This window comes from Protomyctophum bolini (assembly GCF_963924005.1).
Source record: "Protomyctophum bolini genome assembly, chromosome: 15".
NCBI lineage: Eukaryota > Metazoa > Chordata > Actinopteri > Myctophiformes > Myctophidae > Protomyctophum > Protomyctophum bolini.
Window position 1 is genome coordinate 5,193,437 of NC_137876.1, and position 27,042 is coordinate 5,220,478.

At 44.2% G+C, this 27,042-nt stretch overlaps 1 protein-coding gene across 1 annotated transcript in view; it reads left to right on the forward strand.

Annotated features, from left to right (window-relative positions):
- Nucleotides 1-692: 692 nt before the first annotated feature.
- The window catches only part of kiaa1109 (KIAA1109), a 164,362-nt gene continuing 138,012 nt past the window's right edge, over nucleotides 693-27,042 (forward strand). Inside the window, exons 1-19 of the mRNA XM_080784482.1 lie at nucleotides 693-818; nucleotides 4,824-5,072; nucleotides 5,640-5,756; nucleotides 8,757-8,835; nucleotides 10,628-10,692; nucleotides 11,759-11,918; nucleotides 13,378-13,459; nucleotides 14,421-14,614; nucleotides 16,004-16,083; nucleotides 16,446-16,593; nucleotides 17,825-17,981; nucleotides 19,913-19,991; nucleotides 20,542-20,633; nucleotides 20,978-21,095; nucleotides 21,295-21,450; nucleotides 21,840-21,937; nucleotides 24,540-24,718; nucleotides 25,462-25,568; nucleotides 26,351-26,652. Of these exons, the coding sequence (XP_080640608.1) occupies nucleotides 4,973-5,072; nucleotides 5,640-5,756; nucleotides 8,757-8,835; nucleotides 10,628-10,692; nucleotides 11,759-11,918; nucleotides 13,378-13,459; nucleotides 14,421-14,614; nucleotides 16,004-16,083; nucleotides 16,446-16,593; nucleotides 17,825-17,981; nucleotides 19,913-19,991; nucleotides 20,542-20,633; nucleotides 20,978-21,095; nucleotides 21,295-21,450; nucleotides 21,840-21,937; nucleotides 24,540-24,718; nucleotides 25,462-25,568; nucleotides 26,351-26,652 (2,313 nt within the window). The 5' untranslated portion in view covers nucleotides 693-818; nucleotides 4,824-4,972. The remainder of the gene's footprint in view (nucleotides 819-4,823; nucleotides 5,073-5,639; nucleotides 5,757-8,756; nucleotides 8,836-10,627; nucleotides 10,693-11,758; nucleotides 11,919-13,377; nucleotides 13,460-14,420; nucleotides 14,615-16,003; nucleotides 16,084-16,445; nucleotides 16,594-17,824; nucleotides 17,982-19,912; nucleotides 19,992-20,541; nucleotides 20,634-20,977; nucleotides 21,096-21,294; nucleotides 21,451-21,839; nucleotides 21,938-24,539; nucleotides 24,719-25,461; nucleotides 25,569-26,350; nucleotides 26,653-27,042) is intronic.

A 27,042-nucleotide genomic window follows, 5' to 3' on the forward strand; every position in this document is an offset into this window, starting at 1 on the left:
TATTGAGAAAACAGAAATAATGTAGCCTATGTTGGGCAGGGTTGTGATATCCCTTCAGAGTAGCAAAGGACTAGCCAAAATTAAAATACTAGCTACTACCAAAATTGTGTAGTGTGTGTGCGCGTGTGTGTGTGCGTGATTCTGACTACGCCTCACTTTCTTGACAGTCAGTGTTGCCATGTCCGCTTATTACAAGCTAATTGTCTTTTTCTCCCCCCCGATGTAAAAGTTGCTTGTAATTGTAAATATTGCTATAGTTCAAGTTGTGGCTTTGCGGGGGTCGTTTCCAAAGTGTTGTTCAACTAATACTACACTAGTTCAACTATACACTTTGGAAACGAGCCCCAAAGCCCAAAGGCAATCTACTACATAGTTGGGGCGAGCGGTCTCGTATTTGTAAGGGGGGGGGGGGGGTCCCCAAAATGGTTGCGTTCACACGGGCAGACGCAAAGACGCGTTGTGAGCATAGACTGTGAGTTGATATGGACTGGAGCAGCTGTACATGCATCATTGCGTCTTTACAACGTCATATGTCGCATGCTGTCTTCCATTGACAATTAATGAATGGCACTCATGCTGTAGGTAAGTAAGTTTCCTCCGAGGCGGTGGAAAGTCTGGTGAGGCGAGGTTAGTAAGTAAGTAGGCTTGTTTCCATCACGGAATCTGGCAACACTGGCTGTCAGACTATACTAGGGTAGTACTAGGCACACAGACACACACATAGAGCTCCTGTTAGCATCATGCTAATGCTTCACAACAACACAACGTTGTAAGAGCGGAGCAACATGAAACCTCGAGCTACATCAGAGTGCAACCAGGTATGTGATGGTTATTCACAATCGTATAAACACACGCACACGCTCACACACAAACCGGTGGGATTGAACAAGGTGGATCGAGTACCCTCTTGTAAACAAGTGTAATGCCTAATTGTGTCGTCCACTCACACTTAACAGTCTTTGTTTTGAGTTTGTGCTTGAAATGTACTGCAATTCTGCAAAATGTTAATAAATATTTCAATCAATCAATCAATGTTATTATGTATTGGGCGCGGCCTGCTGGCGTTAGCCCTGCAAGCTAACAGCTATGATGGCTTGATGGGGCTGTTGTCAGAGACAGCATGATAAACAATAAGCTGCTAGCATCATTATATGTTATGAAGACAGCACAGGAACTATATCTATACTAGCTAGCATCATTATATGTTATGAAGACAGCACAGGAACTATCTATACTAGCTAGCATCATTATATGTTATGAAGACAGCACAGGAACTATCTACTATAGCTAGCATCATTATGTTATGAAGACAACACAGGAACTATCTACTAGCTAGCATCATTATGTTATGAAGACAACAGAGGAACTATCTACTAGCTAGCATCATTATGTTATGAAGACAACACAGGAACTATCTACAGCTAGCATCATTATGTTATGAAGACAACAGAGGAACTATCTACTAGCTAGCATCATTATGTTATGAAGACAACACAGGAACTATCTACAGCTAGCATCATTATGTTATGAAGACAACAGAGGAACTATCTACTAGCTAGCATCATTATATGTTATGAAGACAACACAGGAACTATCTACTATAGCTAGCATCATTATGTTATGAAGACAACAGAGGAACTATCTATACTATAGCTAGCATCATTATATGTTATGAAGACAACAGAGGAACTATATCTATACTAGCTAGCATCATTATATGTTCTGAAGACAACACAGGAACTATCTACGTACTATAGCTAGCATCTAAAGGACAACATCATGACAACATGCTACGCTATATCATCAGTGCTATGGTTAGTTATAGAGTCATGGTTGTCATCATGATTGTGTTATAACTTGACAACATGACAGCTATAGCGTCATTATGTTATAAATACAACAACAATAGCATCATTTAAGCTCCAGGCGGAAACTCGCTCTACCCCGAGAGAGGTTCCAACATCATATTATAAAGAGACAATACCTTGCATGGTTGTTATAAAGACAACATAACACAACTAGCTATCGTGTTATAAAATAAAGTCAACAGAAAGCTAGAATGATTGTGTTATAAAATGCACCTCGATAGAAGAGGACAGAACAACTGGCTAGCATCATTTATGTCATGAAGAAACATGATAACAATAAGCAACTTGAAGCACGCATCAGTGTTGATGTGTTTGTTATAAAGACAACATGATAAGACCATGCAGTCAGTGGGTGTTTTATGAAGACAAACAGGTGCTGTGGTAATTGTGTTGAAGATAACGCCAACATCAACAACGGGCTACCTGAGGACGCTTCTAAACCCTAAAAGTTTTCTGAAAAGCCCATGTTTCTAAGTCAGTCATGGTGCTCAACCTTTTCCATGTCAAGGACCCCCAGAATTATCTGTATTTGGCTGCAGACCCCCATCTGAAAATATGTTGATCCAAGGACACCCCCCCCCCCCCAGAAGCCACATTTGAGTTAAAAAGTTTGCTCTGAAATAATATATATTCAAAGATTTGCCACATTTTCACGATCTTTCAAAAATAGCAGATCTACAAGCTCGTAGCGAGGTGCAGCGCTACGAGCTTGTAGATCTGCTATTTCTCAACAGCTAAAGCATAACATAATGCTTAAAACACCAAAAGGGGTTCCCGCCCAGAATGGTTTATGGTTATTATTCACAGCTGATGACAACATAATTGTTCATTATGTTGCCTTTCTAGCAATTCATCACTGATGCTATAGCTTGATGTTTATCTCTTAACATATATATATATACGTGACAGTGAAAGATACATCGACTGTCACACTCTAGCTGTTGCACTCCTTTCATGACTTAAGGCATGTTATTAACAGGCGTTTTATTATTATTATTATGTTAATGGTTTCTTGCTGTGAAACTTGGCCTGACGACACAGACCGATGCAGCTGATTGTGACTGACAGCTAGTCAGTGGTCGAGGGGTGAATGATCACCTGGTCATCAGTGATTGATTGATCGATCAATCACATGATTGTGACAAAATGTAATAATCTCAGCTGCTGGACAATTCTCCATTTGACATACTGTAATAATGTATATGGTTATGGGTACATGGCACACTGATACTGGGTTTATGTAACTGCACAAACAGAACCAAGTGCATCCACACGGGTCCAGTTAGTTCCATCTGTCCACTTTCCAGAGGTACACATAGACATTAGGTCACTCTCATTTCATAGACATATTGTAAAGCTACATCAGACAAGACTGACTGGCGAGTCTGGTATCGCTCAGAGCCATGGAGCACGACAGAGTTACGCAAACTCCGTTCACTTCATGGGGGCCAGTCCAATGGCTGCTCTTCTATACATGGACTTCTATTGAATGGGGATAACCGGAAGTATTATTGAATGGGGACAACCCGGGAAGTTTACGGAATGCATCGATGTACATGAACCATGTAACCGTGCTGCTTTCTTTCTGCCCCCTCAATGTCGCAACTCTCCTAGATGGCCCTGGGATCGCTTTAACCCTGAACTTGTTTTTCTGGAACAAATGTTGTTTGACAAGTTCTGAATCTCAATTAATCTGTCTTTGTCACACGGCACAAGGATAAAACATCCCCCCCCCCCTTCTTAGCCAGAAGAAAACTGAGCTGTCGAATTATAGTTGAGATGCTAATCTGTCAAATAGTTTTGTCCTAGTTAAGCAACATACTTATTTGCAGGCAGCCAAAGGGGACACACATTTGGTGGTTGGCTAAAGGCCAGATTTGAACGATCACAATGCCGACAAACACAGGTGACATTGTGCAGAGAGAGAGAGAGAGAGAGAGAGAGAGAGATGCAACTGTGTGTAATAATAGTGTAGATATATAATGTACACTATTATAAATAACGTGTACATATTTGTACTTTTCCACCCAATGCGGTTTAAGGTGGATTAGATGAGGATTTGTGTGTGTGTGTGTGTGTGTGTGTGTGCGTGCAATCGTAGCACACACACACACACACACACACACACACACACACACAAACGGAGCCCTAGTGTGGTCTAACTCAACTTTTGTCAATTTTGTCACAATTGTTGTTTACATGTTTACATGCACTAAAAACTCATGTACTTTTAAGTCTTACTACCTACAGTAGCCGTTACACAATTCCCTGCTGTATTTCACTGGCTGGTAGCCAACCACTTGGGCAGTAGGTATCCTAGCGCAGTGCTTCTCTTCTCAACCTTTTCGTAGCAGACAGACACGTTTTGAGCTTGTACGTAGATCAACATTATTTTCATTTAAATTGAAATCCTGAATAATTTTTAGCTATTTCTTTTTAATTGGAATCCTGAAATGTAATTCAAAAGCATTTCGTTATAGTTATGTTAACTTTATGGACATACAAAAGACGATAACATTTTAATACTAATTAGCTGCCTGAAATCAATAATATATCAATGTTCGGATATTAACCCATTTTGAGCGGGAACCCCTTTTGGTGGTTACATACATTATGTTATAATTTAGTAAATAAATAGCAGATCTACAAGCTCATAGCGCGGCACCAAGTATAGGAGAACAGGATTCTTAATAGGACTGGTTGTTAAAGATCCCTAAATATGTGGATCTTTAACAACAATATGTTCACTGCCTATACGGCAGTGAACAGTGGGTTGGCTTCAGAGTAGACTCTATCGTTGCATAGAAAAGCTGAGTTTGATTTGATTCATTCAATTCATGAAGTAGAAATTGATGATACATTTGTTTTGGTTGCAGCCTTGCTGCTGCGTTTAAAACATGTCGTCTCTGGGACAGATCGATCATTCAATGAGTGTTTTTTGCTGTGGTTTTCCAGAGCCCACACTGAAGGCCCGGCAGCAGCCACACTGAAGGCCCGGCAGCAGCCACACTGAAGGCCCGGCAGCAGCCACACTGAAGGCCCGGCAGCAGCCACACTGAAGGCCCGGCAGCAGCCACACTGAAGGCCCAGCGGCAGCCACAGCCATGGAGTCCCCCAAAACCAACGAGAGCAGCTTCCCCACCTACGTGGACCTGGATGACTATCTCTCCAAGCACAACTCCAACTTCGTCTGGCTGCTCGTGGGTGAGTGGACTCACCCCCCCCCCCCCCCCCCCCCCCCCCAACCTGTCACCTCAATAACAAGTGTTGTTTCTGGTGGCACATTTAGAGTTTTAGTCGTAGTCTCTTCAATAGCTTTCATTTTAGTTTCAGTCACATTTTTGTCACCTGGAATGTTTTAGTGTTTGGTCTAGTTTTTGTCGACTAAATATCATACGACTAAAATGTATTTTGGCGGGCCTTGATGCCGATAGCCCGATCTACAAGCTCACAACGCGTCGCACTGCTTCGTGAGCTTGTATGTAGATCGGCTATTTTCAGCATGCAACCAATTGTAAAATGACTTATACTGGATCTCTTGTCCATTATACTAGTTTTGTTGACGAAATCCGTTTAGTTTTCGTCAGTGAAAAAAAGGTACCGGTAGTCGACGGACATTTTTCGTCTTAGTTTTAGTCGCCGGTTGAATGTCCTGACACTGTTCTACTCCTTGTGCTACCGGTTGAATGTCCTGACACTGTTCTACTCCTTGTGCTATCGGTTGAATGTCCTGACACTGTTCTACTCCTTGTGCTATCTATCGTCCTGCAGCCACCATTCTGTCCTGTGGATGGATTATTTATTTAACTTATTACAACTCTCGTAACATCGGCCTCATCCTCACCCTCATCATCAACAGACTCTACAAGGATGGCTACATCCACATCGGTGAGTCTGTCCTGGAGCCTCCGTTTGTCTCACTCTCTCTCTCTCTCTGTCTGTCTGTCTCCATCTGCGGGGGCGGCAGCGTTTTAATTAACCCATTCCGACCTGAGATCAGATTCATACGAGGTTTCCACTGGACACACACTGGTCTGATGAACCCATTCTGACCTGAGATCAGATTCTAAAAATGTCAGTCGTTCTTCGATTTTTCAAAAATAGCAGACCTACAAGCTCGTAGCGCGCCACTCGGTGGCGCGCTACGAGCTTGTAGATCTGCTATTTTTCAATAGCTAAAGCATAACATAGTGCTAACACCAAAACGGGTTCCCGTTCAGAATGGGTTAAGCAATATTACACGAGAGGCGGTGTGTGGTTTAACGTCATTAATGCACGCCTGCGATGCTGCAGGAACGAGTCCGGGCAGGGCGCCGCGAGTTTCCCGAAAGGAACGCGGAGGTGTTCCGAGAGGCTAAATCTCATCAAATGGTGGTTCCGTGGCTCAAATGCCAAATAAAGAATGGGCCTTGAAATGCAAAGGGTTGAAAACTCCTGTACTACAGTTACAGTATAGTGTGCACTAGGCCTGTCAAAAAAAATCGATTCGAGTTAGAATCGCGATTCTAATGCTGTCCGATTCAGAATCGATTTTTTTTTTTTTTTTTTTTTTTTTTTTTAATTTTTCTTTTCTTTCACAAATGTACCTGTGCATTTAATGCATTATGGCCTGGGTTTCTGCATAGTGCATTTACTACCAGCTAAGCTAAGCCTGCCAATTGTATTTATTTTACACCTGTTTTAATACTAATGTATTGTTCTGGTATTGAGTGAGAAGAGATTTTGTAACTTTTGTACTGGTTCAAATTTGTGCAAGCTAAATACATGAGACATGTTCTCTTACTCTTGGATTTAACCTTTGTGTGTTTAAATCATTCAGTTGATAAAACCTTTACAATTATACAAGCTTTTTACTAAATGTACTCTGCTTTCATGCCAGAAGACTGGAGTAGATCATGCTAAAATTCTATTTAATTGTTTTTAATAAAATAAACTGCTTTAGAATCGAAAAAAATCTTTTTTGAATCGAGAATCGGAAAAATCGAAAAGATCGTTTTTGAATCGAATCGTCACCCCAAGAATCGGAATCGAATCGAATCGTGGGACACCTAAAGATTCGCAGCCCTAGTGTGCACCATTCGGTAGAACATGGCAGATGTGATCTTGCAGACTTGCTGTTTTCGGTAAAAACACAATTGGTTTGCGTAAGCAGAGTAAAATGTGAAGGACGGCATTACGGCCGCTAAACCTCGCTTCCTCTTTCGGAAAGGGTTGCACAGGAAGCTGTGGGCTGAATGTAATCTCTGTAAAGTGTCAAAGATATTTTTAGAGCTCATATCAGAGTCATTAAGAAATACACAGGGCAGAGAGTGGACTGAAACGATGATACTTTTTAATACAAGGGTTCACCAGCCCAGGGAGGACAAGCCTCCTGAGCCCTTTACATTGCTCTCTTTTATACACACATGAGAACAGAGAATACATTGGAGATGTGGTCAGTAGTGGTCAAACATGGTCAGACATTGGCCTCCTGTAAGAATAGGTCCTCTGACAGACAACCAACAGGTGGATAGTATTCTCATTTCAAAACTTCTCTTACAAAAGTGCCTTGGATAAATAAATGGCACCATTTTTTACCATGAAGTGCGAATGTTTGTTGTGCTTTTCTGCATTGTGTTTGTTAGATAGTTTTTCTTTTCTTCTAATTCCACTATTAACGTGTCAATTACATGTTAAAAGGAAAATAACTATGCTTGTTTGGATCAAACTAATTATATATATTTATTTTTTAAATATATTTTTTATCCCACGATTTTGTAACTCATTTTTCACCCCTGTGTCAATCATCTACTGTGATCCTGGGCTCTACACACCCTCCGCCAACCTGGGGAGAGCAACGGACTTAACTCATGCTTCCTTCATGCCTGAGTGTCCAAGTTGCTCCTTTACACCTGACAGGGGGGAGTTTCCCTGGTTGGACGTAGCGCGTGGAAGGAACACGTTATTCCAACCAGTTCCTTTCCCCTCCATCAGGCGCCCCAGCTGGCCAGGGGGAGGCAGTTTAGAGACCAGGATTACTGCATGTTTTTGTGAGGGTACCTACCCTAGGGTAGGTACCTAATTATATCTATTGAATAAAATAAAATAAAAAGCCTAGCTACAACTGGCCAGCGTGTCCTATCGCGGTACGCTGTGAGTTTGTATAGGCTAATCTTCCACTATAGTCCATGTCTGTCTGCCTATCATGCCATGTTTGCCCAAAACAGGGACGCCTAGTATAGCCCATTCTGACCTGAGATCAGATTCATACGAGGTTTCCACTGGTCTCATGAACCCATTCTGACCTGAGATCAGATTCTAAAAATGTCAGTCGTTCTTCGATTTTTTCCAAAAATAGCAGACCTACAAGCTCATAGCGCGCCACTCGGTGGCGCGCTATGAGCTTGTAGATCTGCTATTTTTCAATAGCTAAAGCATAACATGATGCTGACACCAAGATGGGTTCCCGTTCAGAATGGGATAGACTAGTGCGTCGCAGTCCCGCCCCCTCGAGAGACCCGGAAAATAAATCCCCGTAAAATTTCCTCATAGACTTTTCAGAAAAGTATTTATTTAAATATGTTTACGCAGTGGACAAAGCCAACTCTTGTCGTGACAAAATCATGACAATAAACACAATGTTTTGGGGCCATACAAAGAATTAGAAGAAGTAGAACAAAAAAAACGGCAGGTTAGAACACTTTTGTTTTTCTTCTTTGTAATTATTTGTTTGGTCAAAAATATTGTTGTTTTATTGCCATGATTGTGTCACTTAAATAAATGCTTTTTGTCATGAAAGGGGGCGGGACTGCGACGCTCTATAGTACAATGTGGCTTAAATGTGATGGTTGTTGATGATTAACATGACATTGTGTGTGTGTGTGTGTGTGTGTGTGCCGACGGCTCCAGGTTCCTTCTCCTTCTCCGTGCTGTCTGGTAAAGTCATGTTCAGAGACGTCTACTTCATCAATGAAGACATGTCCATCAGGTAAACACTGTGGTTCTTGGGCGGCACATTTCTATTTGAGTTTTAGTCAGTCTTTGGAATTGAAACACCTGAAGTCACCTGGAATGTGTTGGTGTCAGTCTAGTTTTAGTCGACTACACTTGCTGAAAATAGCCGATCTACAAGCTCACAACGCGTCGCACTGCGACGCGTTGTGAACTTGTAGATCTGCGCTTCTGGGGAGGTCCCTGGAACAACACATTTTCAGATGGGGGGGGGCGGAGGGATATTACATATATTTTTTGGGGTCCTTCACATTAAATATTGAGCACCACTGATACAGAAACAAGAGGTTTTTCTGACAACTGCCAGGATTTTGAAGATATCGACCCCCAGGTTGAGAACCCCTGTCCTAAAACACTACTTGCCCAAGCATTTCATACTCAAGGTCCCCCAAATTAATGATATGGATTTGATCCGCGGACAGACTTTTCAGACCCATCTGGAAATGTCTTTAGATTACCACAGTAAGCACAGTCGTCGTTTCGTAATCATCATTCTCCCAAGAAGGGCTTCTGGAGAAATGTAACTTAAGTCACATAAGCTGCATGTCGCAATGCTTGTCATACGTCTGTTCACCTAGTGGTCCTAAAGCCTACCGGTTACGTCACATCATTATGTGGGCTTTGAGCCAGACCAGGGGTGGGCAACTGGTGGCCCGGGGGCCACATGCGGCCCCCACCTTCACTTAACCCATTCTGACCTGAGATCAGATTCATACGAGGTTTCCACTGGACACACACTGGTCTGATTAACCCATTCTGACCTGAGATCAGATTCTAAAAATGTCAGTCGTTCTTCGATTTTTCAAAAATAGCAGACCTACAAGCTCGTAGCGCGCCACTCGGTGGCGTGCTACGAGCTTGTAGATCTGCTATTTTTCAATAGCTAAAGCATAACATGATGCTAACACCAAAATGGGTTCCCGTTCAGAATGGGTTAATGCGTCCCGTGTGTTAATATCAGAATACTGATATAGTATTGATTTCAGCTGTTACAATTCCAAACCCGCTTTGATTACTTCATGACTAGTATTAAATGACTAGTACTTAATGACTAGTATTAAAATGTTATTGTCTTTTTGTGTCCAGTGTAGTTATGTTAACAGTTCATGAAGTTAACAGGATTCCAATTGAAAAGTAGCAAAACAGATATTCAGGTTTTCAATTCAAACGTAGCAAAAATAGCTGATCTACAAGCTCAAAACGCGTCGTGTTTTGAGCTTGTAGATCGGCTATTTTTGCTACAACAGTATTATGCACTGTGGCCCCTCTGGAGTGAGTGTGGACATATATTGGCCCTCTCCATCGTCAAAGTTGCCCACCTCTGAGCCAGACCATGTGGGACAGCAGGCGCATTTGGACGTGGAAAAATGCCACGTTTGCAGGGGAGGGGGAAAAAAAAACGACTTCTAATCTAAGATTGCATTAACCCATTCTCGGGGCGGGAACCCCTTTTGGTGTTAGCATTATGTTATGCTTTAGCTATTGAAAAATAGCAGATCTGCAAGCTCATAGCTTGTGTACATTGACTGACTATAACTACAATCTACCTGATCTTGAGGCCTACAAAATCGCGGGGAAAAAAAACGACTAGTGGATTTACTAGTCGACTAGTTGAATAGTGGACTAGTTGCTTAACGCCCTAGCAGTCACTAGACTTTGGCATGCTGAAAGGTGGACTTTCAGGCCTGTTTTGACGTTTACGTCTTGGTTTCATGATCTACGCAGTTCCCCCATCGGGTACAAATAAAGCTTTCTCTTATCTCCTATAGGATACAAGATGGCTTCCTCATCTTTCGTTGGTGGAAAATGTACAACCCCAAACAGAAGCAGCACGGTGAGTAGAGGGGGAATGTTTAATTTGGGAACACAAACACTTTAATTGGCACTGGTTCCACCCGGATAACTGAACGTTAGTGGACTATAATCACATATACATTATGATCATTTTCCTACTTATATTGATCCCAAATCACTTGCCATGGGGTCTATTTTGGGAGGGAATTTGAGAGGAATTTGTATGTTTGAGCAGCCACTTGTGAGGACCAATGCACAATTACACTGTATTTCTGTCAAAGGGGTTACACTATGGAACAAATGCAGAGATGAACCGAAGCTAAGCAGAAAGTGGACTGTAGGCCGTATGTTGTAGTTGTAGATTTTCCTATGCAAGGCAATGGGAAAAATGTATTCACTAATACATGCTGTAGTGCAATCATAAGTACACCATTGATGTGTGATGTACTTTTGTTGGTAATATTCTGCATAGCAATAAAGTTATTGAATATTTTCACTTTCGCACTTTTTTTATTTGCACTTTGTAGACGGTCCCTAACCGCTCAGCTAACCGTCTGCTGCCCATAGAGATGCATATAATCTATTAAAGTCGGAGGTTGGCTCCGACTTTATAAATCATATAATGATCATAAATAAAAAAATGTGAAAAAAGCTACTGTAAAAGCTAAATTATAAAAAAAATAAAAATAAACTGTAATCTTTCTGGAAAATATTTTTTTGTTTAAAATATCGTGAAAAGTCGTATCGAGATACGAATCGTATTGCGTAGTTGAGTGAATCATCACATGCCCTATACCCGGACGGCGGACACGGTATAATATTATTGAATAACCCATTCTGAACGGGAACTCATTTTGGTGTTGGCATCATGTTATGCTTTAGCTATTGAAAAATAGCAGATCTACAAGCTCATAGCGCGCCACCGAGTGGCGCGCTACGAGCTTGTAGGTCTGCTATTTTTGAAAAATCGAAGAACGACTGACATTTTTTAGAATCTGATCTCAGGTCAGAATGGGTTCATCAGACCAGTGTGTGTGTCCAGTGGAAACCTCGTATGAATCTGATCTCAGGTCAGTAATGAGTCGGTGACAACCTCTCCTCCTCAGACCCCAAGGCGGAGACCAGGCTGTACGTGACCATCAACGGCCTGGAGTTCCACGTGTACAACCGCACGGACCTGTACGCCCGGCTGCAGGAGACCTTCGGCCTGGAGCCCACCGTGGCCTCCCCGAAGAGGGACGAGGACCGAGACAAAACCCTGGACAGGTAAGGAGACCTTCGGCCTGGAGCCCACCGTGGCCTCCCCGAAGAGGGACGAGGACAGAGACAAAACCCTGGACAGGTAAGGAGACCTTCGGCCTGGAGCCCACCGTGGCCTCCCCGAAGAGGGACGAGGACAGAGACAAAACCCTGGACAGGTAAGGAGACCTTCGGCCTGGAGCCCACCGTGGCCTCCCCGAAGAGGGACGAGGACCGAGACAAAACCCTGGACAGGTAAGGAGACCTTCGGCCTGGAGCCCACCGTGGCCTCCCCGAAGAGGGACGAGGACCGAGACAAAACCCTGGACAGGTAAGGAGACCTTCGGCCTGGAGCCCACCGTGGCCTCCCCGAAGAGGGACGAGGACCGAGACAAAACCCTGGACAGGTATAGGGACTCACTGGACCGGACCGCCCTGAGGCCCCTTTTCCACTGGGAACCGGTTCAGTTCTTTTTGGGGTTTTTTTTAGTCCATGAGCCAGGGCTCCAAAATTGGAACGTTAAGCCATTTAGGCCTGACCTCAAAATTAAAAAAAAAAAATCTTCTAAAGTTTTCTGAAATACATATTTTCACGATTTTTCAAAAATAGCAGATCTACAAGCTCGTAGCGCGCCACTCGGTGGCGCGCTACGAGCTTGTAGATCTGCTATTTTTCAATAGCTAAATTATAACGTAATGTTTAAAACAACAAAAGGGGTTCCCGCCATGAATTGAGTGTGCAAAACCATACGTATATTAGATTGTTATCACCATGAAACTTCCCCAATTGAGTACTTACACAAAGACAATGATTTATTGTATTACACATTTTATTTAATTTTTATATACAAATGAGGCATTATGCAGGAAAATATGAAAAAGCTACTACTGTGGAAGGGTTATGTATTAATTTACTTGTATTGATCCTATAAACAATTTAATATTGGTCTAGTTTTTCCCACCAGCTCTGGCTCATGGACTAAGAACCAAGAACGCAACCCGGAAATGTAGTAGTAGAAAAAATGACTGTATACAGTATGTATGTAATTGGCCACTGACCCCCCCCCCATCTGAAAATATGTTGCTCCAGGAACCCCCAGAAGCAAAGATTTGAGTAAATGTTTGCTCTGAAAGAATATATTTTCAAAGATTTGTGCTGCTATTAAAAAAAAAATAGCAGCCCTACGAGCTTGTAGATCTGCTATTTTTCAACAGCTAAAGCATGACACAATGCTTAAAACACCAAAAGGGGTTCCCGCCCAAATTGGGTTAAGTATTTAGAATGGCATTAAGAGTGCCAACTGTTAAGTTTAATCGACAAACTGTCGATTAAATATACTAATGACGATTAGTCTATTAACTATTGAAATCCCTAGCAAGTTTGCTTTCTTGCATTTATCCTTTTGATACTTGTATAATGTGTATTTTCTGTACATTGTCAATAAAACACATCTCAACCAATCAAATTGCTTGTTCTCCTGTGCAGCGTGAACATCAAAGCAGAGACTCCGGACCCTTCGTCGTCCTGGCGTTCCCTCATCCCCGTCATCAAAGTCAACATCAGCACGGTGAGTGAGGCGGCGCCCCCTGGTGGAGCAGCCCGGTATAATCTGTTGACGTCAGCACTCCAAGTGCCGGCGCTATTAGAGCCTGGGGAGCAAATGTGGAGCAAAGTTTTGAATATATGTGGCCAAATTTGACTGAGGGACTGCCATTTGATTGATTTTCCGTTTGTTCATGTCATATGATGAAAGCAGGGAATCATAGCTTCAAATTCACATATTGGTGGTTCAGTTTGACCCAACGGTTTTAGAGATATGGCTTATAGAGTAATGGAGATAATGTCTTGCAGAAAACACTAAAAGGGGTTCCTTGCCCTGAATGTGTCAAATCGACCGGCTTCATCGGGAATTGTGTGCTTGTGCATCACTGAAGTGGCAATAATCATGTTAAACCACACCCTCGAGTGTAAAATTGCAGTTACCCTTAAAACTAAGAAAATCGCTGAAAAAAACTTTTTTTTAATGACAGATGTAGTCACTACGACCACAAACTAGCTAGCTGCTCTCTGGGTAAACAGAGCGACCGAATTCTTTCGTTTTGATTCGGTTTGGAGTTGTGCTCGTTTTAAACCACGGCTAGAAGGCTGCATCAACCAAACAGATTGCTTCCTCGAAAGCAATCTGTTGTATTATAATTGATATTGAGTGAATTAGTGAATTCACTAAGCACATTACTGGACCAACTATAACGATAACCTTATAACGTTCTCACACGTTTGAAAAAAATTATTACACGTTATTGAAAAAAAAGCAGATCTACAAGCTCATAGGGCGCCACCGAGTGGCGCGCTACGAGCTTGTAGCTCTGCTATTTCTTTTTTTTTTAATCGAAGAATGACTGATATTTTTAGAATCTGATCTCAGGTCAGAATGGGTTAATCATCAGACCAGTGTGTGTCCAGTGGAAACCTCGTATGAATCTGATCTCAGGTCAGAATGTCACCTTGTTCTCCCACTCCTCCCACAGGGTCGCCTGGCGTTCGGAAACCACCACCTGCCCCAGACCATGTGCGTGAACTTTGACGACGCCTTCCTGACGTACGCCACCAAGCCGCCGTCCAGCCACCTGGACCAGTTCATGCACATCCTCAAAGGCACGCTGGAGAACGTGCGCGTCATGCTGGTGCCCAGCCCGCGCTACGTGGGCATGCAGAACGACGAGTAAGAGCCCGCCACATGGGTTAATAATAATAATAATAATAAAACTTTATTTGTATAGCACCTTTCATGACATGAAATGCAGCTCAAAGTGCTTTACAGAAAAATGGAGAATAAAAGAAAAGCAAGGCAACGACATTAAAAAACAAGCAGTAATGCAATACAGTGAGGACATGAATAACAAAAAATAAAAAATAAAAGATCAATTAAAAGCAATGTTGTAGAAGTGGGTCTTGAGCTGAGCTTTAAAAATGTCTACAGAGGCTGCCTGACGAAGGTACAGTGGGAGCTTGTTCCATGCCGACGGCCCGTAGAAGCAAAAAGCTGCTTCCCCGTATTTTTTTGTTGCCATTTCTTTTTTTGGCAAAGCGAGCAGGCCAGCAGGTGGAAGACCTTAGGGGGCGGTTTGGGACATATTTAGGCAGGCAGTCATGTAGGTAGGAAGGTGCGAGACCATTAGATATGTGTTAGGGATGCTCCGATCAGGTCTTTTGGGACCGATACATACCGACCACCGCTATCGGTCTTAGCTTTTTATTTTTGTAAACTTATGTAATTCACATGTATACCTTTTTTAATTGTCTTTTCCCGATCTTCTGGTGTATTGCAATGCTTTTCTATTATGATATTGTACTACTCGACGACGCTGAAAATGAGTTCTAATTACTCGAGAATCTTTCGAGAGTAAAATACAACTTGAATGAATGAATGAATGACCTCTGAGAGTGTACATTTGTAGCCTCTCTGAGTTACAGACCTGTTGTTAATATGGTCATTCGGGGCTAGCAGTCTTTATGGGTTTCTGGTCATTTGGTTATTGTCCACTCATTTTGTGTGTTCGTGTCAAAAATGGCATTTTGACAAAAAAAAGTCCACCACAAGCCAACATGGACGATGGTGATGATGATGACCCCTGTTAATGCAGGCGTGTGAAATAGGGCATTCACTTCTAGTCATTTTTACTAGTTGCCTAGTTTACTAGTCGACTACCGGTACCTATTTTTTGGAAAGTAGTTGTTTAACTACCTATTTTTTGGGAGAAAATGTATCTTATCTTCTAGTCGATTTGACTAGTGGACTAGTTGCTTAACCCATTCTGGGCGGGCACCCGTTTTGGTGTTAGCACTATGTTATGCTTTAGCTATTGAAAAATAGCAGATCTACAAGCTCATAGCGCGCCACCGAGTGGCGCGCTACGAGCTTGTAGGTCTGCTATTTTTTGAAAAATCGAAGAACGACTGACATTTTTTTAGAATCTGATCTCAGGTCAGAATGGGTTCATCAGACCAGTGTGTGTCCAGTGGAAACCTCGTATGAATCTGATCTCAGGTCAGAATGTGTTAATGCCCTGTAGTGTGAAATGAACGCTGCTTGTTCTCCTCTGCCGTCTAGGCCTCCCAGGCTGATGGGGGAGGGCTTTGTGGTCATGCAGTCCAACGACGTGGACATCTACTACTACCAGGATGAGCCAGGTAGACCCACCGCCTCACTCTGTCTGTCTGTCTGTCATACACTCTTTTTTTGATCCTGCGCCAGAGAGAGAGCAGCTGTTTCAGCGCCACCTGGTGGTCACCAGTTTAGGCTTTGGTTGCCAATTCAACCCATTATAAAAAAAGAAAGAAAATGTAATTCTATTAGGCATGTAATGTGCATGTCATCACCATTTTTTTTTTTTCTTCAAAAAGAATATGTCTTGTCGACCGTGGCATCCGGTCCATATTTGGCAATAAAACGTCTTGTCGTTTATGGCTCTTAAGATACAGACAACAGGGGCATTGGACGTACAGTAAGGTGTGTGTGTGCGTGTGTGTGTGTGTGTGTGTGCGGGGGACAGGCTTGGTGCCAGAGGAGCAGGACGGTGCGGAGGCGGATCCGTGTAGCGAGGGGGGCAAGCTGCAGGACCTTCCCCCCTGCTGGGGTCTGGACATCGTCTGCGGGAAAGGAACCGACTTCAACTACGGCCCGTGGGCCGACCGGCAGAGGTAATACGCCACGTCGCAACGCACATCCACGCTGTTCCATTTAGAACACACACCCCCCCATGTTCTGGGCCAGGAACCCACCTAACCTGGGCACCATTTAATTTCGGGTTCATGATCCGGTGTTGTTTTGTAGTCGACAGGCAGGAACAATCAAAAGGAACTTCCTTTTCCCTCAAACCTATTTTTTCTCAATAAAAGCTGCAGGCTACGAGAGCTTTTATTGTTGTTCTTCTGAATTGAGGGAAAAGGAAGTTCCGTTTGATTGTTCCTGCCTGTCGACTACAAAACAATGACTACAACATGAGGTAACGATATCATCCTGATGACTACATAACAATGACTACAACATGACGTAACGATATCATCCTGATGACTACAAAACAATGACTACAACATGACGTAACATATCATCCTGATGACTACATAACAATGACTACAACATGACGTAACGATATCATCAGGATGACTACAAAACAATGACTACAACATGACGTAACGATATCATCCTGATGACTACAAAACAACACTACAACATGACGTAACGATATCATCCTGATGACTACAAAACAATGACTACAACATGACGTAACATATCATCCTGATGACTACATAACAATGACTACAACATGACGTAACGATATCATCCTGATGACTACAAAACAATGACTACAACATGACGTAACGATATCATCCTGATGACTACAAAACAATGACTACAACATGACGTAACGATATCATCCTGATGACTACAAAACAATACTACAACATGACGTAACGATATCATCCTGATGACTACAAAACAACACTACAACATGACGTAACGATATCATCCTGATGACTACAAAACAATGACTACAACATGACGTAACGATATCATCCTGATGACTACAAAACAATGACTACAACATGACGTAACGATATCATCCGCTCCCGACCGGTTCACACAGCACATTTGGAACAGAGAGCAGGCTTTCCTCCGAGGTGGAAAGCCTGGTGAAGCCAGGTTACCTTTTTTGGTGATTTAACCCAAGGGTTCTCAACCCCTTTTGGTGTTAGCATTACACTATGCTTTAGCTATTTTAGAAAAATCGAAGAACAACTGACATAGGCTTTTTCAGAAAACTGTCGGGATGTAGAAGACATTTTTAGAATCTGATCTCAGGTCAGAATGTTTAGCCACTCAAAAATGTGGCTTCACGCGGCTGACATTGTCTCGTTTGCGTGCGTCCAGGGACAGCCTGTGGAAGTTCTTCCTTCCGGCGGACTTCCAGGCCATGAAGGTGTCGGACGTTCCCGAGCCGGGGAAACTCAGGCAGATCCTGGCCTTCGAGCTGCGCATGAACATCATCACCGACGCCACCATCGACCTGCTCTTCACCAAGAACAGGGTACCTGTCTGTCTGTCTGTCTGTCTGTCTGTCTGTCTGTCTGTCTGTCTGTCTGTCTGTCTGTCCCCTTCTCACCAAGAACAGGGTACCTGTCTGTCTGTCTGTCTGTCCCCTTCTCACCAAGAACAGGGTACCTGTCTGTCTGACTGTCTGTCCCCTTCTCACCAAGAACAGGGTACCTGTCTGTCTGTCTGTCTGTCTGTCTGTCCCCTTCTCACCAAGAACAGGGTACCTGTCTGTCTGTCCCCTTCTCACCAAGAACAGGGTACCTGTCTGTCTGTCTGTCTGTCTGTCTGTCCCCTTCTCACCAAGAACAGGGTACCTGTCTGTCTGTCTGTCTGTCTGTCTGTCCCCTTCTCACCAAGAACAGGGTACCTGTCTGTCTGTCTGTCTGTCCCCTTCTCACCAAGAACAGGGTACCTGTCTGTCTGTCTGTCTGTCCCCTTCTCACCAAGAACAGGGTACCTGTCTGTCTGTCTGACTGTCTGTCCCCTTCTCACCAAGAACAGGGTACCTGTCTGTCTGTCCCCTTCTCACCAAGAACAGGGTACCAGTCTGTCTGTCTGTCTGTCTGTCCCCTTCTCACCAAGAACAGGGTACCTGTCTGTCTGTCTGTCTGTATGTCTGTCTGTCCCCTTCTCACCAAGAACAGGGTACCTGTCTGTCTGTCTGTCTGTCTGTCTGTCCCCTTCTCACCAAGAACAGGGTACCTGTCTGTCTGTCTGTCCCCTTCTCACCAAGAACAGGGTACCTGTCTGTCTGTCTGTCCCCTTCTCACCAAGAACAGGGTACCTGTCTGTCTGTCTGTCTGTCTGTCTGTCCCCTTCTCACCAAGAACAGGGTACCTGTCTGTCTGTCTGTCCCCTTCTCACCAAGAACAGGGTACCTGTCTGTCTGTCTGTCTGTCTGTCTGTCCCCTTCTCACCAAGAACAGGGTACCAGTCTGTCTGTCTGTCCCCTTCTCACCAAGAACAGGGTACCTGTCTGTCTGTCCCCTTCTCACCAAGAACAGGGTACCTGTCTGTCTGTCTGTCTGTCTGTCTGTCTGTCTGTCCCCTTCTCACCAAGAACAGGGTACCTGTCTGTCTGTCTGTCCCCTTCTCACCAAGAACAGGGTACCTGTCTGTCTGTCCCCTTCTCACCAAGAACAGGGTACCTGTCTGTCTGTCTGTCTGTCCCCTTCTCACCAAGAACAGGGTACCTGTATGTCTGTCTGTCTGTCTGTCTGTCTGTCTGTCCCCTTCTCACCAAGAACAGGGTACCTGTCTGTCTGTCTGTCTGTCCCCTTCTCACCAAGAACAGGGTACCTGTCTGTCTGTCTGTCTGTCTGTCCCCTTCTCACCAAGAACAGGGTACCTGTCTGTCTGTCTGTCTGTCTGTCTGTCTGTCCCCTTCTCACCAAGAACAGGGTACCTGTCTGTCTGTCCCCTTCTCACCAAGAACAGGGTACCTGTCTGTCTGTCTGTCTGTCTGTCCCCTTCTCACCAAGAACAGGGTACCTGTCTGTCTGTCTGTCTGTCCCCTTCTCACCAAGAACAGGGTACCTGTCTGTCTGTCTGTCTGTCTGTCTGTCTGTCTGTCTGTCCCCTTCTCACCAAGAACAGGGTACCTGTCTGTCTGTCTGTCTGTCTGTCTGTCTGTCTGTCTGTCCCCTTCTCACCAAGAACAGGGTACCTGTCTGTAACTGTAGATTTAGTAGACTAAAAAGCTTATGATATTTCATCGACTAAAACTAGACACATTCCACTAAAATGTGACTAAAACTAAACGAAAACTATTCAAGAGAAACTAAAATCAAAATGTGCTGCCAGAAACAACGCTGGTTGTTTAATTAGCTCCCCCATCAGACCTCCATCTAACCTAACCTCGCTCTCTCTGTCTCTCTCTCTCTGTCTCTCTGTCTCTGTCTCTCTCTCTCTCTCTCTCTCTAGGAAACCAATGCCATCCATGTGAATGTTGGGGCCGGTTCCTACCTGGAGGTCAACATCCCGATGACTGTAGGACAGAGTGGTACGCTCTGCTAATTATTGTTTTATTCACGTTAGAATCTAGCATTTCCCGTCAGTGTGTGTTTTGTTGGTTGGTAGAAACAATTTATTCCTATTCGCTAAACTACGTTGGCATCAAAGGTTTTATTGGCTAGGCCCTTATACGTTATAATACAAGTTAGGCCTTTAGCAAATTAGCAGACGCTTGGTATTACCAAGGGTATTACCAACCAAGGGTATTACCAAGGGTATTACCAACCAAGGGTATTACCAAGGGTATTACCAAGGGTATTACCAAGGGTAACACCCTTGGTTGGCGAGCAGGCCGTCGGTCCTGCTCGCCTGAGGACTCCAACTAAGTTATCTCCGCTCCCGAACGGATCAGAAAACCCCGAAATTGGTATATTGATCCGAGGCTATAGGCGTGTAGCGTACTGATCATTCTGTGTTTCTGTGTCCTGTGTCCTGTCCTACAGGTTATTGTAGTGGTCATTCTGTGTCCCTGTGTTCCTGTGTCCTGTCCTACAGGTTATTGTAGTGATCATTGTGTGTCCCTGTGTCCTGTCCTACAGGTTATTGTACCAACATTAAAGGACAACTGCTACACGTGGACACCACCACTAGCATGCAGTTCAGGACCCTACTGGAGGCAGAGATGTTGGCTGTACGTACGCACGCACGCATGCATGCAGTGCTTTACTTTGTTGACTAAATCGCGTGTCTCGAATGTGAAAGTCGGTGGGGCGAACGATTCTCGAGTTACGTGCATTACAACCGTACACACGCACGCACGCACACACGCAGAGATGTGGCGCATTATATAGTGTATTACTGACGTGCAGCGACGTACGTAGATATACTAGATTACACTAAAGATAGACGAGGGGAAACACCGATGGCATGTTTGTGTGTGTAACGTGTATGCGTGTGCATTTCAGTTCCACGTGATCGCCAGCTATCCCAGGGTGTGGAACATGTGTGTGTAACGTGTATGCGTGTGCATTTCAGTTCCACGTGATCGCCAGCTATCCCAGGGTGTGGAACATGCCCCAGTCGTGGCAGTGTGAGATCGAGGTGTACAAAGCCACGTACCACTTCATCTACGCCCAGAAGAACTTCTTCTCAGGTACCATAACCGTTTTAACCAACCAGTGCTGCTGTTTTCGTCGACAAAAACCAAGGCGAAAAAAATTATGTTCGTCGACTACCTTTTTTTTTTCACTGACGAAAACTACATGGAAACTAAAATGAAAACTAAAGCTATGATACAATATACATTAATGGACAAAATCACCACTGCTGTGTGTGTGCGTGCATGCATGCAGACCTGATCCAGGACTGGGCCAGCGACAGCGCCCCAGACATCTACTCCTTCGTGCCGTACTCCTGGACCTTCAACATCCTCTTCCACCAGTTCGAGATGATCTGGGCAGCCAATCAGCACAACTGGATCGACTGCTCCACCAAGCAGCAGGAGAACGGTGGGCGGGACAATGTGCACCTATTTAACCCATTCTGACCTGAGATCAGATTCTAAAAATGTCTGTTTGAAAATGACAGTTTTCTAAAAAAAAAGCTATGTTTCTATGTCAGTCGTCCTTTGATTTTTCTAAAATAGCAGACCTACAAGCTCGTAGCGCGCCACTCGGTGGCGCGCTATGAGCTTGTAGATCTGCTATTTTTCAATAGCTAAAGCATAACATGATGCAACACCATAAAGGGTTCCCGTCCCCAAAATGGGTTAACACTATTTAGAACTGAGAGCTTAGAGCTCTATTCTACAAAGTGTCTTCTAAACTATTCCAGGGTACTTATATGGTGCACTATGTTCTGTGTGTGTGTGTGTGTGTGTGTGTGTCTTCTATTCCAGTGTACCTGGCCGCTTGTGGCGAGACTCTCAACATAGACTTCGCGTTGCCTTTCAACGACTTCGTCCCGACGACCTGCAACACCTGCTTCTGTCTGAGAGTGAGTCACAGCATCATTATTATCCTAACACCCTGTAACACCTGCTTCTGTCTGAGAGTGAGTCACAGCATCATTATTATCATAACACCCTGTAACACCTGCTTCTGTCTGAGAGTGAGTCACAGCATCATTATTATCATAACACCCTGTAACACCTGCTTCTGTCTGAGAGTGAGTCACAGCATCATTATTATCCTAACACCCTGTAACACCTGCTTCTGTCTGAGAGTGAGTCACAGCATCATTATTATCATAACACCCTGTAACACCTGCTTCTGTCTGAGAGTGAGTCACAGCATCATTATTATCATAACACCCTGTAACACCTGCTTCTGTCTGAGAGTGAGTCACAGCATCGTTATTATCATAACACCCTGTAACACCTGCTTCTGTCTGAGAGTGAGTCACAGCATCGTTATTATCATAACACCCTGTAACACCTGCTTCTGTCTGAGAGTGAGTCACAGCATCATTATTATCATAACACCCTGTAACACCTGCTTCTGTCTGAGAGTGAGTCACAGCATCGTTATTATCATAACACCCTGTAACACCTGCTTCTGTCTGAGAGTGAGTCACAGCATTATTATTATCATAACACCCTGTAACACCTGCTTCTGTCTGAGAGTGAGTCACAGCATCATTATTATCATAACACCCTGTAACACCTGCTTCTGTCTGAGAGTGAGTCACAGCATCGTTATTATCATAACACCCTGTAACACCTGCTTCTGTCTGAGAGTGAGTCACAGCATCATTATTATCATAACACCCTGTAACACCTGCTTCTGTCTGAGAGTGAGTCACAGCATCATTATTATCATAACACCCTGTAACACCTGCTTCTGTCTGAGAGTGAGTCACAGCATTATTATTATCATAACACCCTGTAACACCTGCTTCTGTCTGAGAGTGAGTCACAGCATCATTATTATCATAACACCCTGTAACACGTGCTTCTGTCTGAGAGTGAGTCACAGCATCATTATTATCATAACACCCTGCAACACCTGCTTCTGTCTGAGAGTGAGTCACAGCATCATTATTATCATAACACCCTGTAACACCTGCTTCTGTCTGAGAGTGAGTCACAGCATCATTATTATCATAACCAACCGAAGGAAATTCAACAAATTATGAAAGAACATGGTTTTCTCGGTTGTTCGGTTACAGTGTTGATTTTGACGGCAAATGTGGATTTTTAGTTTTATAGCCATAGTCTTTTTTTTGTTTGTTATAGTTTTCATTTTTAGTCACCTGGAATGTTTTAGTGTTAGTCTAGTTTTAGTCGACTAAATCTGCGGTCGGTACACATGCTGAAAATAGCTCATTTAGAGCTTGTAGATCGGCTATTTTCAGCATGCAACCATGTGTAAAATGACTTGTCATTGGCTTTTACTTAGTTTTAGTCATCATAGCTTCGATTTTAATTTAGTTTCCATTTAGTTTTCGTCAGTGAAAAAAGGCAGTCGACGGACATTTTTCGTCCTAGTATTAGTATTAGTAGTAGATCTGCTATTTTCACTACTTCTTAAACATTTGTTTTGTAATGTATGGAATAGCCGGGGCACCTGATGGAGGGGAAAGGATCTGGTTGGAATAACGTGTTCCTTCCACGCGCTATACGTCCAACCAGGGAAACTCCCCCCTGTCAGGTGTAAAGGAGCAACTTGGACACTCGGGCATGAAGGGAGCATGAGTTAAGTCCGTTGCTCTCCCCAGGTTGGCGGAGGATGTGTAGAGCCCAGGATCACAGTAGATGATTGGCACAGGGGTGAAAAAAGGGTTACAAAATCGTGGGATAAAAAATATATTAAAAAAAAAAATATATGTATTGAATGTCTTAGATTTTTATTTTATTTCCTCATGAAATGACTGTAAAAGAAAAAAAGTAATTGAGTTTATAATTGATAGATGTTTTGAAATAATAATTAAAAACCAATATGTGGAAAGCAAAACCACAAAGGGACCACCCCTCATGACGATGTGTGTCCGCACGTTTCGCAACCCACGAGTTGTAGGGCCCCGAGTGTTTGGGGAACCGCTGGCCCTAAAGAAATGAACACACACGCCAGTGTTGTTTTTGGCAGTAGTTTAGTTTTAGTCACATTTTAGTCACCTGGAATGTTTTTGTGTTACCGGCAGTCTAGTTTTAGTCTACTAAATATCATAAGATTTTAGTCGACTAAATCTACAGTTGATTTAGTCGACTAAAATGTATTTTGTCGGGCCTTGATGCCGTCGTAATGACTGATTTTACTTTACACATGCTGAAAATAGCAGATCTACAAGCACACAACGCGTCGTGCTGCGACGCGTTGTGTGCTTGTAGATCTGCTATTTTCAGCATGCAACCAAGTGTAAAATTACTTATACTGGATCTCTTGTCCACTAGTCCCTGTCTAACATTTCTGTCTAGTTTTTATCTGTTGACGAAATTGTTAGTACATTTAGTCTTATTTTTCATTTAGTTTCCATTTAGTTTTTGTCAGTGAAAAAAGGCAGTCGACGAACATTTTTCGTCTTAATTTTAGTCGACAAAAACAACACTGACGCACGCGCATGTGTGTGTGTGTGTGTGTGTGTGTGCGCGCGCCCTTAGGCGGAGGACACAGACATGCGCCTGTCGCTGCCAGAGTGCCACCCCAGCCGCTACCCGCTGCTCACGCTGGCCAAAGACTACCAGAACGTCAAGCTGCCCCCCGACATGCCCGGAGAGACCCTGGGGGCTCCGCCGCCCAAGACCACCAAGCCACGCTGGAGAAACATCACCCACGCAGAGTGAGTCCTTAGGGCCTATTCATAGTCTGGATTTTTGGTGGTGAGGGTGACCACCGCTCCGGTGGTGAGGGTGACCACCGCTCCGGTGGTGAGGGTGACCACCACTCTGGTGGTGAGGGTGACCACCACTCCGGTGGTGAGGGTGACCACCGCTCCGGTGGTGAGGGTGACCACCACTCTGGTGGTGAGGGTGACCACCACTCCGGTGGTGAGGGTGACCACCGCTCCGGTGGTGAGGGTGACCACCTCTCCGGTGCTGAGGGTGACCACCGCTCCGGTGGTGAGGTGACCACCACTCCGGTGGTGAGCTGAAATAACGTTGAGCGGTGGTGAGTAAAAACAGAGAGAAGGGCTGGAGCGGTGGCGGTGGTTTGCTCTTCACCGCGGCTCGTGACGTCATGTTGTAGTTCGGTGGTCACCTCACCACCGAAAATCCAGACTATGTATGAGCCTTCACTAGTACTTGTTTTTAATTATTATTATTATTATTATGATGGTATTGTGCTTTTAGTGGCACTAACCAAGCTTATCCTGAGCATACTTTTTGCCATTGAAATATATATATAGCGCGGCACCGAAGCTTGTAAGATCTGCAATTCTTTTGGAAAAATCATGAAAATGTGGCGCAAATCTTTTGAAGAATTATATTCTTTCAGAGCGAACGTTTTTAACTCCCCTGTGATGTAAGCATACGATGGTGTGTGTGTGTGTGTGTGTGTGTGTGTGTGTGTGCGTTCCGTCAGGGCGGGCTGGGTGGACTGCTGGAGCGTTCCCAACTTCCTGCTGACCATCGACTACACCTGGCATCCCATCTACCCTCAGAAAGCAGACGAGCAGCTCAAACACTCCTGTAAGCTCCGCCTCCGGCCAATGTCCTTGACCATGCTCCCCTAAAGTCCTTCATTATGCGCCCTAAAGTCCTTCATTATGCGCCCTAAAGTCCTTCATTATGCGCCCTAAAGTCCTTCATTATGCGCCCTAAAGTCCTTCATTATGCGCCCTAAAATCCTTCATTTTGCGCCCTAAAATCCTTCATTTTGCGCCCTAAAATCCTTCATTATGCCCATGCACTCAGTGCATGGGCATAATGAAGGGTCTGCTATTTTTGAAAAGTCTGTGTTGAAAATGTTGGCGCACATCTTTAACCCATTCTGACCTGAGATCAGATTCATACGAGGTTTCCACTGGACACACACTGGTCTGATTATAACCCATTCTGACCTGAGATCAGATTCTAAAAATGTCAGTCGTTCTTCGATTTAAAAAAAATAGCAGACCTACAAGCTCGTAGCGCGCCACTCGGTGCTTGTAGATCTGCTATTTTTCAATAGCTAAAGCATAACATGATGCTGACACCAAAATGGGTTCCCGTTCAGAATGGGTTAAATATATATTTCAGAGCGAACATTTTTAACTAAAACATTTGCTTCCGAGGGAAGTCCCCTCGAACGACATAATTTGAGATGAGGGATCCGTGGCCCAATAGAGATAATTCCGGGGAATAGAAACACAGGTTTTTTCAGAAAAACGTTAGGATTTAGAAGCCTTTTTTTTGTTTGTTTTTTTAATCGACCCCAGTCCAAGATGGGGACAAAACAACCACGGTTTCTCTCTCTCTCTGTCTCCCTCTAGTGTCAGAGATGGAGGAGTACATGCTGTCGTCCCTGCGGCCTCCGGAGCATGGCTCCGCGGGGGGCCACCACCACCACCACGGGGCCCCTCCCCCTCCGTACACCACCACCACCTCCGGAGGAGGAGGAGGAGGAGCCACCGGCGCCACCTCGGGGGCCAACAGCAACGCCGCCGCCGGGCGCCTGGGGGCCGGCGACCCGTCAGAGCTGCCGCCCGACCGGCTGCGTGTGGAGATGGAGATGACCCCCGACTCCCAGGTCATCCTGTACGGACCCCTGCTCCGGGCGCTCTTCTCCATCAAGGTACGCTCAGAGCCACAGAGGTATAGACTATAGAGCGGCGCTCTATAGTCAACGAACGGCCCAGGAAATGAAAACACCATGCATTCTCCCATCGGCACTTCTTATTTAATTTATTTAAAGACGGTTACGCCGCGGACAAAGCCAACTCGGATCGTGACAAATCATGACAATGAACACAATGTTTTGGGGCCGATCAAATAATTTATAAGACGAAAAACAAAACAAATTGTGTTGTCTCCTGACTTTCTTTTCTTCTTTCTAATGATTTGATCGGCCCCCAAAACATTGTGTTCATTGTCATGATTTGTCACGATCCGAGTTGGCTTTGTCCAGCGGCGTAACCGTCTTTAAATAAATTAAATAAGAAGTGCCGATGGGAGAATGCATTGG